The sequence below is a fragment of the Protomyctophum bolini genome, assembly GCF_963924005.1.
Source record: "Protomyctophum bolini genome assembly, chromosome: 3".
In the NCBI taxonomy this organism is placed as follows: Eukaryota; Metazoa; Chordata; class Actinopteri; order Myctophiformes; family Myctophidae; genus Protomyctophum; species Protomyctophum bolini.
Window position 1 is genome coordinate 31,808,938 of NC_137864.1, and position 16,022 is coordinate 31,824,959.

Consider the following 16,022-nt stretch of genomic DNA (forward strand, 5'->3'; position numbering starts at 1 on the left):
ATCGCTGGGATGCTGCAGAGTCAGTAAATGGTAGGGGAATGGGTTTTAAGAGGGGTTTTTGACATGGGGATAGTGTTAATCAAGTGTTAGCCTAATGTATCCAGTGGTGGAAAGTAACTAAGTACTTTTACTGTACTTAAGTAGAATTTTGACTGGAGTATGTCAAATTTTCAGTGCTTTTACCTCTACTACACTACATTTCAGAGGCAAATATTGTACTTTTACCCCACTATTATTTACAACTTTCGTTAGGCCTACTAGTTACTTTGTAGATTTTGATTACCGGTATTTCAAAACATACATTAATCACTTCAACCCTATTTCGGGCCATTTGAAAATAGCATATCTTAGCTTGTGTGTTGCATCGCGACACACGCATTGTGAGCTTGCAGATCAAATATTTTCCAAAGATATTTAAACATTTGAAAACTTTAAATTCTGCACAATGTACTTTTACTTTTGGTAAAAATGTAATTGGCCACCGACTGGAAATCGATCTGAAATTATGTAGTTCCAGGGACCCCCCGGAAGCAAAGATTTGAGTTAAAAACGTTAGCTGTGAAAGAATATATATTCAAAGATTTGCGCCACATTTTCACAATTTTTCTAAAATAGCAGACCTACAAGCTCGTAGTGCGGCACTCAGCGTCGCACTCTGAGCTTGTAGATCCGCTATTTTTCAATAGCTAAAGCATAACACAATGCTTAAAACACCAAACGGGGTTCCCGTCCAGAATGGGTTAATTCAATTCAATCTTTATTTAAGGTTGCGAATACCATCAGACGGGGACAACTTCTTGCTTGCAATTAAAATTAATTGTATTTCCTATACGGTTTAACAATACTAAACACAGGGGAAAATTGAGGTGGAACAATGTTGGCATCAAGTACAAGGTCAAACAAATCTGAATCTGAAGGCAGAGTGTCACTTCCTGCCTATAAACACTCACAGCATGGGCCCAATTCCACTGATTAGGGATGACACTAGGGGCTGTATTTTGCGTGTCTTAAGTACCAGGTCTTATTCCCTAACTTGAGTAAACTAAAGACCTGGAGGCGTGATCAATGCCATTTGGCTATTCTGAGTGGCCAAAGAGCATTGATCACGCCTCCAGGTCTTTAGTTTACTCAAGTTAGGGAATAAGACCTGGTACTTAAGACACGCAAAATACAGCCCTAGGTGTGAATGGTCATTGTCCTATTGTCTTCTTTAAAGTGCTATAAACAGTGCAATTAAATTAAGCTATATTACAAACAATATTCAACAAAGGTGTCTCTCTCAACTTGCTCCACAGGTACAGGTACACGAGCCAGGGTGATGACCCCAGACCCCCAAGCTCAGCTTCTTCTCAGTAGAAGACAACTCAAGGTGCGAACTTTGTTTTTTGCTTCTTTGCTGCTGCTGCTTGTGTTGCTGTGTGTAATGTATACTATAGCGTGATTCAAGCTGGTGTACTATTGCTGTCATTTTGGGACCCAATGCGTGGCAATATTCAGTAACTGTTTGTGGCTCTGGAATTGAATGCTGTTGTGTAACTTGTGTTGTATCTGCCGTTGGATGTATATGTGAGTTGTAACAGGGAACAGTATGGGCATGTGGCTCTTGATCACTTCAATAATCCTAGTGAAATTGCGAATTCCTTTTGGTTCGAGCTAGACGTTTTGGGCTTTGAAGACTGAAACAGTAGGTTGTCATGTGTGTTGTGTTGTCATGGTTGCCGAGGTTCGCTGTGAGTTATTGTGACAGAGTGGCTGGTATTGGTTCATGACTGGCATGGTGGCAATTTCTGGCAAAGAATGTCTATGTAGGCCCTTTCTTTCTTTCTTTCTTTCTTTCTTTCTTTCTTTCTTTAAGGGACCAAGAAGTCACGAAGTGACTTTGGACACTTATTGTTTTTGTGGGGTTTTTCTTCTTCTTCTTCTTCTTCTTCTTCTTCTTCTTCTTCTTCTTCTCCTTCTCCTTCCGCCAAAAATAGCTGTTTTGGCTGAACCGTGCAGTCGGTTTTCGCGAAACGCAGTAATCTGGTAGATGGCCATGCCAAACAGTGACTTTGCGAAGCCCATGACGATTGGCCAAATGGTGGCGCTATAGCCCTCAATTGAAAATGCTAACTTTGAACGTGCATAGCTCATGAACCGTTTGACCGTTGGCAATGACACTTTGATACACATGTGTCTCCTCATGCCGAACAACTTTCGTGTTCTGACTTTTGACCTCTGACCTTTAGATCACCCGCCATTTTGAATCATATGAAAAACAGTTAATATGTATCTCCTCCCAGGATCTTTGATCAAAATGCACAAAAACGTCTACACGTGAACTTTGGACCTATACGGACATAAAATCGTAGTACATTTGTTTTAAGTGAAAAAAATAAGTTTTTATGAGCCAATGAAAATAGCTGGTTTGTGAAACTTCTTCTGCCCCTAATACCTACAGTACATGAAACGTCATTTGCTTATGACACTTTACAGTATGGTAGAGGGTCATGCCAAATAGCACTGAAAGCAGCCTTACTCCAATTGGCCAAAGGGGGGCGCTATACCAATATTTTGAAAATTAAACCTTTGAACAGGCTTAACTCATGCCTCGTTTGGCCAAAAGTCATGGCACTTGTTTCCACATGTTCCTTGACTCAGGGGGAACACATTTGTCACTTTGACAAGTAAGCTCAGATTTTCCGCCATTTTGAGCAGTTTGAAAAATGCTATTACTGTACCTGATTTTCTGTCTGGATTTTTGAGCAATTTGCGTGAAACAGCCTACACACAATCTATGGACCATTATCTGAATTCCCAGTTGAAGAGAAGTTTGTACGTGAGAACATTTACAGCAAAACACACTGTAGTAATGGATAGTGACATACCAAAAACAAAGGACACACATACTTGTTACCAAAACACTGATTGATGTTACTGTTCCCAATGAAACATCTAACTGTGTCTGCATAGCTCAGTTGGTAAAGGTTGTGTGTTCAAATCCAGGTACCGACAACTCAGCTCGTCAGTCTTATTTGTGCATATTGTTCTTATTGAGTATATTGTCCTCTTTCTTGATTCCGCCTTATCTCTGCTTGCAGCTATATTTATTATTATTATTATACTGAGATCCAGAAGACCACTAACCTGACGCTGCCAGATCCAAAAAGCTTGCTACACAAATTTGTTTCACAGCTTATTTGGATCTGGGATCGCGGAAGCAAATTCGATGATGGGGCTGTTCCTTTTTTTCAAGATACATGGTAGATGATTGGATGGGAGCGTCTGTCTATCACCGTGTGGGCGTGCAAACACAACCAATCATATCGACGTGTGTATATACCGTCACATCCGCATCCCGCCTTTAGCTCACGCTGATTGGTTCGGTACGAAGCAGATCTGACTCAGGGCTCAACTCCGTCAGAGATCCCAGATGAGTGTTGTGTTGGGGAATATGTTTCCGCAATACCGCCCTCATCTGGCAGCGTCAGGTTAGAAGACCACCGCTGAGAGTGAGAATGTCAAATTTGTGTGGGTGCATGTGTGATGGAGGAAACTATTCTTTTGTGTGTGTGCATGCATTATGCAAGTGTGAAATCACTTTACCTTGCCCCAGCTGGGCCCTGATGGGAGCCTCGTTGGCTGTTCCGAAGCCCAGCTCCCTGCAGACAACACTGGCAGCACTGAGGTCCCACAGGTGGTCGCAGATAGACCCCCATTTCCCCTCCCTCAGCACCTCCACACGGCCCTCACCCAGACGCGGCCCAGACTTCAGACGAACAACTGGCTGCAGGGGGGAGGAGAATGAGAGAGGGATGGTTGGGGTCAAGGAAAGGATAAGGATAGACAGTTGAGATAGATTGTTTCTATAACTTCACTCAAGCAACCCACTTCACTTTTCTAATCAGGGCTGGGAAGAAAGAAAGAAAGAAAATTTAATATTTCATTTCCACCTTTCTATACCTGTTCCTCAACCTGTACTACAGTGTACACCCATTCTGCTCTTTCTATCTGAGCATTTTTAATGGCTATTTTTTTATGCTGACCTGCACAGTGGGTGGTGCAGGGGGTCTGCCAGAACGTGTGAACTGGGGTCCGGGGACACAGCGCACCACTACACTCATGCCTCCCTGGCAGGGTACGTCACTCCTGGGGAGGGACAGCTGTGACAGGCACTGGGACAGAGTGACCTCCCACCCCTGACACTGCACCTTCTCCACCCAGTAAGCCTTCTTGGTGGACAGTGACCTCAGTCTTTGGTTTGGAGTGGAGTGGGGTGGCGTTGGCGTTGGCAGTGGGTGTAGAGCGTGGGTAAAAGAAACAAAAGGATATTGAGAGGTTTGTGAACATTGAATTCATGGTCGTAGTATTTCCATTTTCCAATCTGTACCTTTACTTCTACTCCACTATTTTCAAACATTTTAGTACTTTTACATGTGCTACTTTGAGTAGCCTATATTTTGATGCCAATACTTTTGTACTTTTTACTCAAGTAACATTTTCAACAGTATCTTTATTTTGTGGTTTACTTATATAGATATGTCCAAAAGAATGGAACTCATTTTACCTTGAAGATGGGTCTGCAAGCTTAGAGTCCCATAGTTTCCTGAAAGACACAGACAGACTCACCTTACTTTGATTATGATATCAAAACTCTATATAGAATGCCTCCTGCTCTCCCAGTCTGCTTTTGACTGTGACAGGCAAAACAACCACTTATCCTATACAGTCTCATATATTTTTCTACATCTTTATCTTACACACAACCACATCCTTCTCCTGTTTCCTGTGTGCCGCGCCTACTCAAGCCCATCTCTACTCATTTAATTCTCTGCCACACCGTTCATTTATTTACCCTACCACTCCTTTCACTTCACCCCCTATCTCACAGGCCTTATGACCATATAGGTAAATAAATGGAACGCTGTAAATACCAACACGAGGCAGCGGGCTAGAGAGACTGTGCTTTTGTGGTTAAACGCAGTCCTCATGGGAAAGAGTGATAGACAGAGAGAGGGAGTGAGACATGGAGGAAGAAATAGATTGAAAGAAAGATAGACTCACAGTCTCATAATAACATTATACAACATTCTGTTCCTGTCTGTCTCCTTTACTATGCATCTCCTCTCCCCCACTCGAACCATCGTACTTTTCTTCATGCCATATGTGTCTTTTTTCATCCCTCCATTCATGGGTATTTCTGTCCAAGTCTGCCTATACTGTACGTCTGCAGAAGATGTCTGCTTTGGGACATGTATTTCTGGAAAGATCCTATAAATATACACTACATGAAACACTGCTATAGTCCAAGCTAACACTAACAGGCCTTATTGACGGGTGCCAACTAACATTATGGATTACAGAGCTGGTTTCAGGTTTCGTGGATATTAGCTGAAACGTGACTATTTAGATTTACAGTGCATGACGATTGCACACACATACACACAAAATGGTGTTTATATAAGGTCAATGGTGCACATACATAGCGCACGCACACACACACACACACACACACACACGCACACACATTCACTCTCACAGACAAATGCATGCACTATGCACACACCACACAAACCGGCCGCAAACGGATGAACTAAAACCTAAAGGGGCTAAAGGAAAAATTGTAGAATTCAATAAAAGCATGATTCACAAACCAGGCAGTGTCTGGGAAGTGTCCCTCTTTGTCACACACACACACACACACACACACACACACACGCACGAATGTATGCAGTCGCACACACACACACACACACACACACACGCACGCACGCGCGCGCGCACACACATTCTGACCACTTCCATCACCCAGTTTAACCACTGACAGGTGCTGTGTAAGTGACGCCCTCTATGAACATGTACAAATGAAAATGAGTCACATCATCCAAGTATAGACAGCAGGACAAAGTGCCCGCTGCATTCAATATTTGACATGCTAAATCTGGAGACACGATCTCTCCAGGAGAACCCCAGTCTCCTACTATTCCACACAGCCCATTGTACTCGTTTACAGCACGGGCCAAGCCAATCCCTGCTGAAAGGCCTTGCGAGGGAAACCACACTCTAGGAAGGCCAGCCAGCGCAGCTATGGAGCATTTGTAGAGAAAAGCAGACACAATGGAATGGTAGAGGAGAGGCAGAGACTGAACGGGGGGGAACACTCTTGGAACATTCTGTCCTGACAAATAACGTTTGTTTTCAATGGCAGTGAGCATTCATGTGAACGTGAGCAATGGTGGAAAGGAACTAAGTACATTTGCTTACAGTACAGTACGGTGATACTTAGACTTTATTTATTTCCATTTCATACTTCACTACATATCAGAGGACAGTACTGTATTTTTTTTTGTCCACTACAGTTATTTGACAACTTTAGTAACTAGTTATGTTGCAGATTTTGATTATCACTACAAAACATACATTAACTGATAGCCTAAATCAGGGGTCTTCAACAGGGGGTCCAGGACCCCTAGTGGGCCTAAAGTTGAAGTCCCCTAGCCTAATTGATTATTATAATTCTAGGTAAATGTACACAGCAGCACATAAACACAATTACAGTCAGCTCCACCTTTACCAGCTGCAACATTAAAGTGATGAACACATTATTGGATGTAGCCTACTACACTACAGTTCAATAATAACTAAAGCACAATTTTGAATGCAAGACTTTTACTCAGCAGCGTATTTCAAATTTCTATATTATGGTATTGTCACTGAATGTGACCTTTGTGTGCGTGTGTGTGTGTGTGTGTGTGTGTGTGTGTGTGTGTGTGTGTGTGTGTGTGTGTGTGTGTGTGTGTGTGTGTGTGTGTGTGTGTGAAAATGCAGGAGGGAATTGCTTCATAAATCTGGTGAATTAAGATGAGAGTCAGGCTGTATGGGGGGGTGAGTGAATGGGGGAGGAAGTGGAGAGAGAGAGTGAGAGAGTGAGAGAGAGAGTGAGAGAGAGAGAGAGAGAGAGAGAGAGACAGACAGACATGCTTTCCATATAATTGCCCGAATTGCTTGGCAGTGTCTGCGGTGTGGTCGAGCAGTAGCATGTTGGTTCACACACAGCAGACGTGGAAATATGCACGTACATATCAGTTTTCCCTGCCTCCTTTCTGTAAAATCAGGCTCCCTCTAATCCCTGCTTTTGTCAGCCGACATTATGACCACTGGGAAGGAGCGAGTGATGCAAGATCTCAGTTTCTGTGAACTGGACAACTTTTATATAAGGCTTTTATAACTTCACGTGAGGAGGGACAAATGTTTTTTGTTTTTTAAGTTGGTCACAGTTTTCCTTTGTGCTACTGTGTATGATGCAATTGTTTCAAAATAAAAGTGATAACCTCATTTTTACTATGATTTAATTGAATAATGAGTTTTGCAAATATACTTTTGATATCATGATTTACATTTTCTTTGACTGTATGGAAACATGGACTGAAGACCTGTAGCTGCTTTGATATTAGAGGAACTACATTGCAACATGCTCAAGGCATGACAAGTTGACAACCATCTTCTGACCACAACACTACTGTACCCGACTCACTGTACGACTGCATGCAACACACTATGACTATATCATCCTCGCTCCTCACTCTATAACTGTATCCTCTTCACCCTCTCTTGTTTCTGTGGATGTTTTGGGGGGCTTGACACCAGCTCTTTTAGAAGCACTTCTTCCTGTATGGTTCCATAAGCCACACTGGAGACTAGAGACGTGATTGACTGTCAGAGAGAACCTGTTATTATACGATGGAAAGCTGCATGTGTGGAACAATCGACTCTCTCAGGTCCCTTTGCTAGCAACATTAACTTCTATATCCAGTTCCAAGAATCTTCCAACATATTTTTGTTTTTACCAGAAGTCACTCACAGCCACATATGTTCTTTTCAGTGGAATGGAGACTTTTAATAAACCTTTCAAATAAAAGGCAACAAAGTGAGCCATAGTCTACTCTACACTTTGCCTTTTTGAGGTGATAAGTTGATATTATTCTAAGTATAAGCCCTACATTATTTTGTACTTTCAAAAGTGTTCCCTTATAAATGACATGCCCAAAAATAGGAACACCAGATTGAAAGTGGTTAAAATTAATTCATGGAATGAATTGTCCTTTAGGATGTTGCGGTCATCTCAACTGCCACAAAGGCATTCAAATCAACAACAAAGCATCAAGTGAGGAGGTTAGAAATAGAATGAGAGAAATGGGGTCAGGGCGAAAGTGAACTCAAAAAATTACTGTCGGGATCATAGTGAAAGGAGTGAAAATGGCTTTAGCACTTGCCTATTCTTTCAAGCAGAACAAAGTGGGGGAGTATTTACTGTAAATGTCTGTAAAAGTACATAAAGCATTTTAACAGGCCGAGACAAAGGCAGTCACACCAACAGCCACCCGCCCAATAAGCAAGGTGCTGACGCAGCAAAGGGTGTGTAGCACGTCCACTCCAGGGACTATACAAGATTAGAAGAGCTTCTCCCTGCTCTTCCTAGGCCCAGACCATAATTATATAGTGGCTGCAATCGACAGGGCGTACAGGGGAGCCAGGCACACAAGGTCAGGTTTTGGGCCAGCGTGTTACTCTCTAACATGAGTATCTACACACTTACTGGTCACTTTATCAGGTACGCCTGTCCAATTGCACATTAACGCAAATTTCGAATCAGCCAATTACATGGCAACAACTAGTTCCAACCGAGCATCAGAAGAAAGGTGAATGTGTCTTAATGATTGTCTGTGCATCTTTTAATGTTTTCTTTTTTTGGTCATTTGTATTCTTCTATTCTTCTATTTAGTTAATATGTTAATTAATATTCTGTAACTGATAAAAGTTTCCTACAGAAACAAAAAAAGCGACTAAATAAAATTCAGCAACTTTCCCCAATACCGCAGATATATGGTAAGAGTGAAGAGGAAACAGCATGTTCCATGTACAGTAGCACACATTTAATCTCAGGGGGGATTTAAGTTCCCTCATGCTTTCAACCTTGGAAAATCTTTTTAGAGAGGAGGTCACAAACTCAAATATCAGCCTCAAAATACTTTCCATACATGAAGGGCCGGATGCTGCACATCAGGTTTCTATTCCTTACTCCCCCCCCCCCCCCCCCCCCCCCCTGCCCACAGCTATTTACTATGGAGACAGTAATGGCTGCTGAATTCGTGTTGTACGTGGTTAGGTGGAGGTGGAGGTAGACAAAAAATAAACAAAAGTCTCCTGACACCGTCCAGTCTCTAAACAACATGTTGCTCGGCCTTGTGGATGTTAGAATACTCTCAATATTTGTTGGTGTCCAGATTAGCACTAATTTCACCAACGGAGGATGGGGCTAATTTATATTTAGATCCACAGTGCCTCTGACTTGGCTGGGAGTTCCAATAAACACAATCAGAAGATAGCCTTGTCAGTATACTGTAGCAGCATGTCTTGTTGAAATGTCCTTGGCACAATTAATCCCTTCGCACTGTCAACTAAAATGTGAATAGATAAAACCATTGAACTACATATTCATATTACTACATATTCAGCTCGGGCAGAAACATTGTATCTCCATATTAAACATTGTTGCCTTTAATAAATTAATGCCACACTTCATCCCTCCTAAACCTATACAACAGTGTCAAAGTAGAGAAAATATCTGATTCACACTGTCTCATGATGTGACTGTCACCTGTACGGGTATTGATTTTCACTATTTGTGAAACCTTTTGAAAGTGAAAGTGGCTCAAGCTGTGGGTTTTGTAAATATATAATTAATGAAAGGAATTAACAAGAGCTTAAGTTGAGACTAAAGCTTATTGGCTCTATTGGAACACATTTTCTTTATTTATTACACTTCCTAACCGTTTTGGACATACAAGTTTTCCACCTGACAACGACGATATTGATGTTAAGGTTAATGGTTGAATGATTGATTCAGTGTTGTTCTCAAAGTGGGGTCCCTCAGGGGATTACGAATGGACCAGCAGGTCTGTAAAACTCTAGGTTTGGGGATCCTTTAAATGAAAACGTTTGAGAACCCCTGGTCCAGTGTATAGGGCAGCTGAGGAGAAGTAGGTGTAATTATTGGAGAAACATGGAAGGACAGATGGTGCAGTGCAGTGCAGTCCAGAGGTCAGTCTAACCGTCCTGTTGAGCCAGCCCATAAAAAGGCCCTTGTGAGCAGACGGGCAGACACACAGAGGAGGGCTGTGTGTGTGTGTGTGTGTGTGTGTGTGTGTGTGTGTGTGTGTGTGTGTGTGTGTGTGTGTGTGTGTGTGTGTGTGTGTGTGTGTGTGTGTGTGTGTGTGTGTGTGTGTGTGGGGGGGGGGGGGGGGATCTCGGAGTATACCATTTTTGTAAGGTCTCGTGTGTGAAGGGGGAGGAAGGGATATTGTACAGTTATAAACTGTCCTGTAATTTGTGTGCGTGCACACACATGCATGCAACGTGCGTGTATTGGGGCTTGGTGTACTTTGTGCTAGGGCTTTGAGGGTGTGTGTGTGTGTGCTATAGGGCTTTGAGGGTTTGTGTGTCTGCCTTGGAGGCTATTTACAGCTGGAGTCAGACGGACAGATGATCATCGGGATAGTAGCCGTCCATTAGCAGAGCAAATTATTACCCTTTGAAAGAAAAATGTCATGTGCAAGAAGTTTTGCAGTTCCTTACTGAGAGAATCTTTGCATCCGTATCAGTTTTATAAATTGATTTAATAATCAGTGAACTGACAAACACAAAGGAATTATTGATCTAATTCTGCAGCTTGTGCTTTTAAGAGACTATATATAGTCTCCTCTGCTATAGCAAGATCAGGTAATGAAGGGCTGCAACTATTATTTTCTTAGCGTTTCTTCTATTGATTACTCCTTCTTTGATTAATCGAATAAAAGTGTTTTTTAAAGATACTTTTTAAGCCTTGTTTTATACTCGTGCAAACTTACTGAAAATAGCTGAAATACAAGCTCAGGTCGCATTGAAACATAATTGTGAGCATATAGATAAGCTATTTTCACTTTAGTTTTTAATGTGTTTTTGTGGCTTTCGCATTTATTTTATATTATATAGGGACAGACAGTAGGCTGACAGGAAATGGGGAAAGAGATGGGGGGAAGACATGCAGTAAAGGCCGTCGGGACCGGGAGTCGAACCCGCAGCACACTGCCAGACTGGATTACCAGCCAAGGTGCCTGGACCGCTGAGCCATGGCCCAGGCCTATTTTCACAATTTTGACTCATTTTTATTAAATGTTTTGAAACTTTATTTCAATTATCGATTATTTATAGGAGTTAAATCAATTAGTTTGATTAAGCTTCGCATATAATTTCTCATTTTGACGACTAGAACAAAAATCACCTGTAGTTGACCAGTGGGCATACAGCCGACCAGACAAGTAACCACAGACTAGACAGAGAGTACAAAACGCCCACTGTTGACATGGCAATCATTGCACACACCTGTAGTGTGGCAGAAGTGGCCGGGGGGGACTTGGCAAGGGATCGGCGGCGTGTGTCATGGTTGAATACATTGACGACTGTATAACTGCAGTTGAAGCAGAGCCACAGAATGATATACAGACAGACATCAGGACAAGACCGAGTCCCATGTACTGTAGCGCGCTGCATCAAGGACTGCTGGCGCATGCAGTCCCATGTACTGTAGCGCGCTGCATCAAGGACTGCTGGCGCATGCAGTCCCATGTACTGTTGCGCTCTGCATCAAGGACTGCTGGCGCATGCAGTCCCATGTACTGTAGCGCGCTGCATCAAGGACTGCTGGCGCATGCAGTCCCATGTACTGTAGCGCGCTGCATCAAGGACTGCTGGCGCATGCAGTCCCATGTACTGTAGCGCGCTGCATCAAGGACTGCTGGCATGCAGTCCCATGTACTGTAGCGCTCTGCATCAAGGACTGCTGGCATGCAGTCCCATGTACTGTATAGCGCTCTGCTTCAAGGACTGCTGGCATGCAGTTTTCACCGGGGCGTCTCATAATTACATGATCCTGGAAGATATTCCATAAGAACTTCATCTGAAGACCCACGCCGTGATGATGATGATTATGATGATAATGTCTGGGTCTGACATTAATAATATACTCTTTGGAACTATTTCGGAAGTCTGTGACGAGGCCCCACTGTGCGCACGAGGCAGACGGGATGGGCAGGCGTCCTGGCTTGGCTACCGATGCCACAGTGTCCTGGAGACCGGGATCAGAGTGCTGCCCTGTGTGGTTCTACTAATGACAGCCGCTGTGGCTAACCTCTACTACAGGGGAGAGTGGAACAGCCTTCCACCCCATAGGTCCATCTAAAGCCACGGACCGGTGCACACTGCACAGCACAACCCCGAGTGTCATCTTAACTCTGACAGGGTAAAAATGGACCCGTTTGGCTGTGTGGGATGTGATACCACAGCATCACTTTTCCAGTTATTTCACATGCGCACACTCATGCACATGGACACAGACACACACGCACGCATGCACGCACGCACGCACGCACGCACGCACAACCATGTACGTGTATGTACACACAAGTGCACGCACGCACACACACACACACACACACACACACACACACACACACACACACACACACACACACACACACACACACACACACACCTACTCTCTCTTTCCTAAACTTAATCCTTTCCTCCTTTCCCTTTTTTCCAATCTCTCTCTCTCTCTCTCTCTCTCTCTCATCTTTCTTATCTATTTCTCTATGCACCTTACACACACACACACACACACACACACACTCACAGTCTCACACACACGTATGCATACCGTATACGCATGCAAACACGCGCACACACACACACACACACACACTCACCTGTACGGGTATTGGTCCAATGGCTCCGCAGCAGGGAATCCTAGCATGCCACAGGCGACGCGACTGTTGCTCAGATCCCAGCTCTGGTCACACACGTGACGCCACTTCCCAGCATACTTCACCTCCAACACACCCTCACTGACCAGACCACCTTGGTTGCTGGACATCACAGACCTCAGGCGCACCTCGTCCAGACGCAGTCTGTCAGTGCCCTGCCGAATGGAGGCGCAACTTTACTTCAACAGGCCTAATTTATACTCAGTGTGGCATTCCGTCCGACGACAGAGTATAAACCAGGGTAAAAGGATTTGAACCCGGGTCCTAAGACAGATAGTAGGTTTAGGTAGGGGAGATATTACAATTTGAGCTTCATGCAACACCGCTAGTGGTGTTGCATGTGGTCAGTAGTGGTCAGTAGTGGTCCGACTGCTACGTACTACCCGATTACATGGTCATCATTTCTCAGTAGAAAAGCTTGGGAGACCACCGCAGTAGTGTCAGTTATATTGTATTTACATTCTCTACCATATACTGTAGATCGGTTACAATGTTTTTTAGGGAGCAAGCCGAAGGGACGAAGGCCCCTATTGTTTTTCCACTGTCTTTTCTACTTCCGTCACTTGCAGTTCTGTGCTGTCGCTTTCCACGAATATCCACGGCAATATGTTAGAGGGTCATAGGAAACGGTCAAGAACTGAAGATCACACTCAAAGGACCTTTGACCTTTAATCTCCCAATTATATTGTATGAATTATATGATCCACTCCTGACGAATGACGTCAGAGTTAACCACTCCCTTTGAAATCACATTTCCATTCATTTGTGCAGAGTCTGGACCCTTCTAATGCATGGTTAGTGAGTACAGCGTTGACAGACAACCCTTTCAACCAATCAGCGTAACAAAAAAAGTCATCTCTAGTCTCCAACTTTATGGCTTGGCCCTGTCTTATCGCTGCTTGCAGCTATATTTTGTTCTTTATATGCAGTATTATTTAAACTAGACTGGTGCCCTGCTGTAGAGCACTGAGTCAGTAACGATGGAAGTTGGAGATCCATGCCCCACCCGCCTATGGAATACCCATTGTACCCGTGTAAGAGTACCCATTCCACCCATCTGTCTGTGTCCCTTTTATGCACATATACAGTATCAGGCATGCCCAAATATGGATTGTTGTGATGTCAGAACAGGCCAGCCGTACGAATAATTGACAAATCCACAATTCATCTTGATTCTTCAGTCTTGATTATGGAAAGGGCATCTTCCATTTACTGTTCCCTGCTGCATTTTTGTTTTGATGACTCTCAAATCCAATCCTAAGGCCCTCGTCCTCTTCATGGGTATAAAACACTCTGAGAGGGGTTTGAGTTGATAAGGATCATCTTATCGTCGTTGTAACAACAATTTGTCTCAGTGTTTACCCAAATCTTGCCAGAGCGCCCGCAATTAGGATAAGAATAACAATATAAGACAATATGGTACGCCTCTAATCATCACATGTCTCTCTCTAATCATCTATATTACATAGGCATCCGGAAGGAAACAAACATAGAAACAGGGTGTGTGTTCAGTGGGCCGTGGTGAGTGTCATAGTGATTACAAAATGGTTAACGAAAGTGTAAACTGAGTAAGATTACATGCTGGGAAGCTTAGCAAGAGTGATAAATGTCTTGTTATTTCCACTAGCCTGGCCTGAAATAGTGGCATGTTTGAGGAGCTGGGGCTATTTAACGACCCGTGGTTGGGTCCCAAACTTCAGGTCCTGCTAGCGAATATGAATTGAATCCGGAGGAGGCTTGGTTTTAGGTCTGTCTATAATTATGCATGTCTGTCTACTGGCCCGTGGCTCTACCAATGACATTTGTGTGTGGAAGTCAACAAAGCAACACTGGGACAGAGCAATAGTGGATATTACAGAATATATTTGTGTGGATGTGTGTACATAATGTATTGTATGCGCATGTGAGTGCAGATATATGCGTGTGTAGGTGTAACAAAACGTTCTTACCTGGATGTAGTTGGCGTCACTCTCCAATCCCTGATCTGGGACATCTGGCTCAAAGTCAGCATGGTTTCCACTGGGCTGTTGACGCCTCTCATTCTGGGGTTGAGGCCGAGGCTCTGGCTCTGGCTGGCGCTGAGGCCGAGGTTCTGGCTGGGGTTGAGGCCGAGATTCTGGCTGGGGCTGAGCTTGAGGCCGGTTGACCTGATCCTCTGCCTCTCGTCTCACTGCCTGTGGACTAGTCCTCACTGCCTCCTGTCTCTGCCTGTATGCTGCACCGTTGACCAGATGGGATGGCAGCTGGTGACCCTGTGGAACAGGTCCGTATCCAGCCTGCCTTGCACTCGACCGAGCGGGATTCCTTCGCAGGATCTGGATCTCGTGGCCATCGCGGCGTGGAGCGCTGCTGCCCCGACTGAAGGACGAGGGGGCGCGATGGAGGGCGATCTCATGGCCTCTCTGAGGTGAAGGGGGGGTGCGGGGCGGCTGGGGAGCCGGTTGGCGAGCTCGTTGAGGAGTCGGTTGAGGAGTCGGTTGAGGAGCCGGTTGAGGAGCCGGTTCAGGAGCCGGTTGAGGAGCCGGCTGAGCCACAGTCTCTGGCTGTGGGGCCGGGGGTTGCTGGTTTCTCACAGGTTGTTGGTTCGCCTGTTGCCGCGGACGCGAGGGGGCCTCCTCCAAGGAGATTGGGGCAAAGCCAGCCCTCCGTTCAGGGCTACAAATGACCCCCAAGTCCTCAGCATGGGTGCAGTCACTGACCCCCCAGCCGTTGGAGTGGCAGTCTGCCAGAGAGGGCTCTGTGCCCTTGCAGCGCACGTTGTCTAACCAGATCAGACCTGATGGCAACGGAAATGATGGCAAGTCACAAAATCAATGAAGTAATGTTAACTCTATCAGGTTCCATATAGTACCCTATCAATACAGTAATGTTAACTCTATCAGGTATCATATAGTACCCTATCAATACAGTAATGTTAACTCTATCAGGTACCATATAGTACACTATCAATACAGTAATGTTAACTATCAGGTACCATATAGTACCCTATCAATACAGTAATTGATGCCAAACCACTTGAATATTAGCATTTTTATTGTCTGAGGAACATTCGCCAAAAATAGCCGATCTTCAAGCTCATCACGTGTTGCAAGACTAAGTATTAGATGACTAAATGTAGAGGGTTGGTGTAGTTAATTCCACTTCATTAGAAAACCTTTACCCCCTGTCAGTACAACACATCTG

General features: G+C 44.2%; 1 protein-coding gene and 1 long non-coding RNA gene across 2 annotated transcripts in view; one reads left to right on the forward strand and one right to left on the reverse strand.

Moving 5' to 3' along the window:
* The window catches only part of LOC308312874 (lysyl oxidase homolog 4-like), a 34,410-nt gene that overhangs the window by 15,736 nt on the left and 2,652 nt on the right, over nucleotides 1–16,022 (reverse strand). The window contains exons 3-7 of the mRNA XM_080759630.1: nucleotides 14,789–15,615; nucleotides 12,783–12,994; nucleotides 4,547–4,585; nucleotides 4,026–4,233; nucleotides 3,586–3,766 (exon numbers count right to left, since the gene is read on the reverse strand). Of these exons, the coding sequence (XP_080615756.1) occupies nucleotides 3,586–3,766; nucleotides 4,026–4,233; nucleotides 4,547–4,585; nucleotides 12,783–12,994; nucleotides 14,789–15,615 (1,467 nt within the window). The remainder of the gene's footprint in view (nucleotides 1–3,585; nucleotides 3,767–4,025; nucleotides 4,234–4,546; nucleotides 4,586–12,782; nucleotides 12,995–14,788; nucleotides 15,616–16,022) is intronic.
* The window catches only part of LOC308312902, a 29,358-nt gene continuing 14,675 nt past the window's right edge, over nucleotides 1,340–16,022 (forward strand). The window contains exon 1 of the long non-coding RNA XR_013963820.1: nucleotides 1,340–1,369. This is a non-coding gene — a long non-coding RNA (uncharacterized lncRNA). The remainder of the gene's footprint in view (nucleotides 1,370–16,022) is intronic.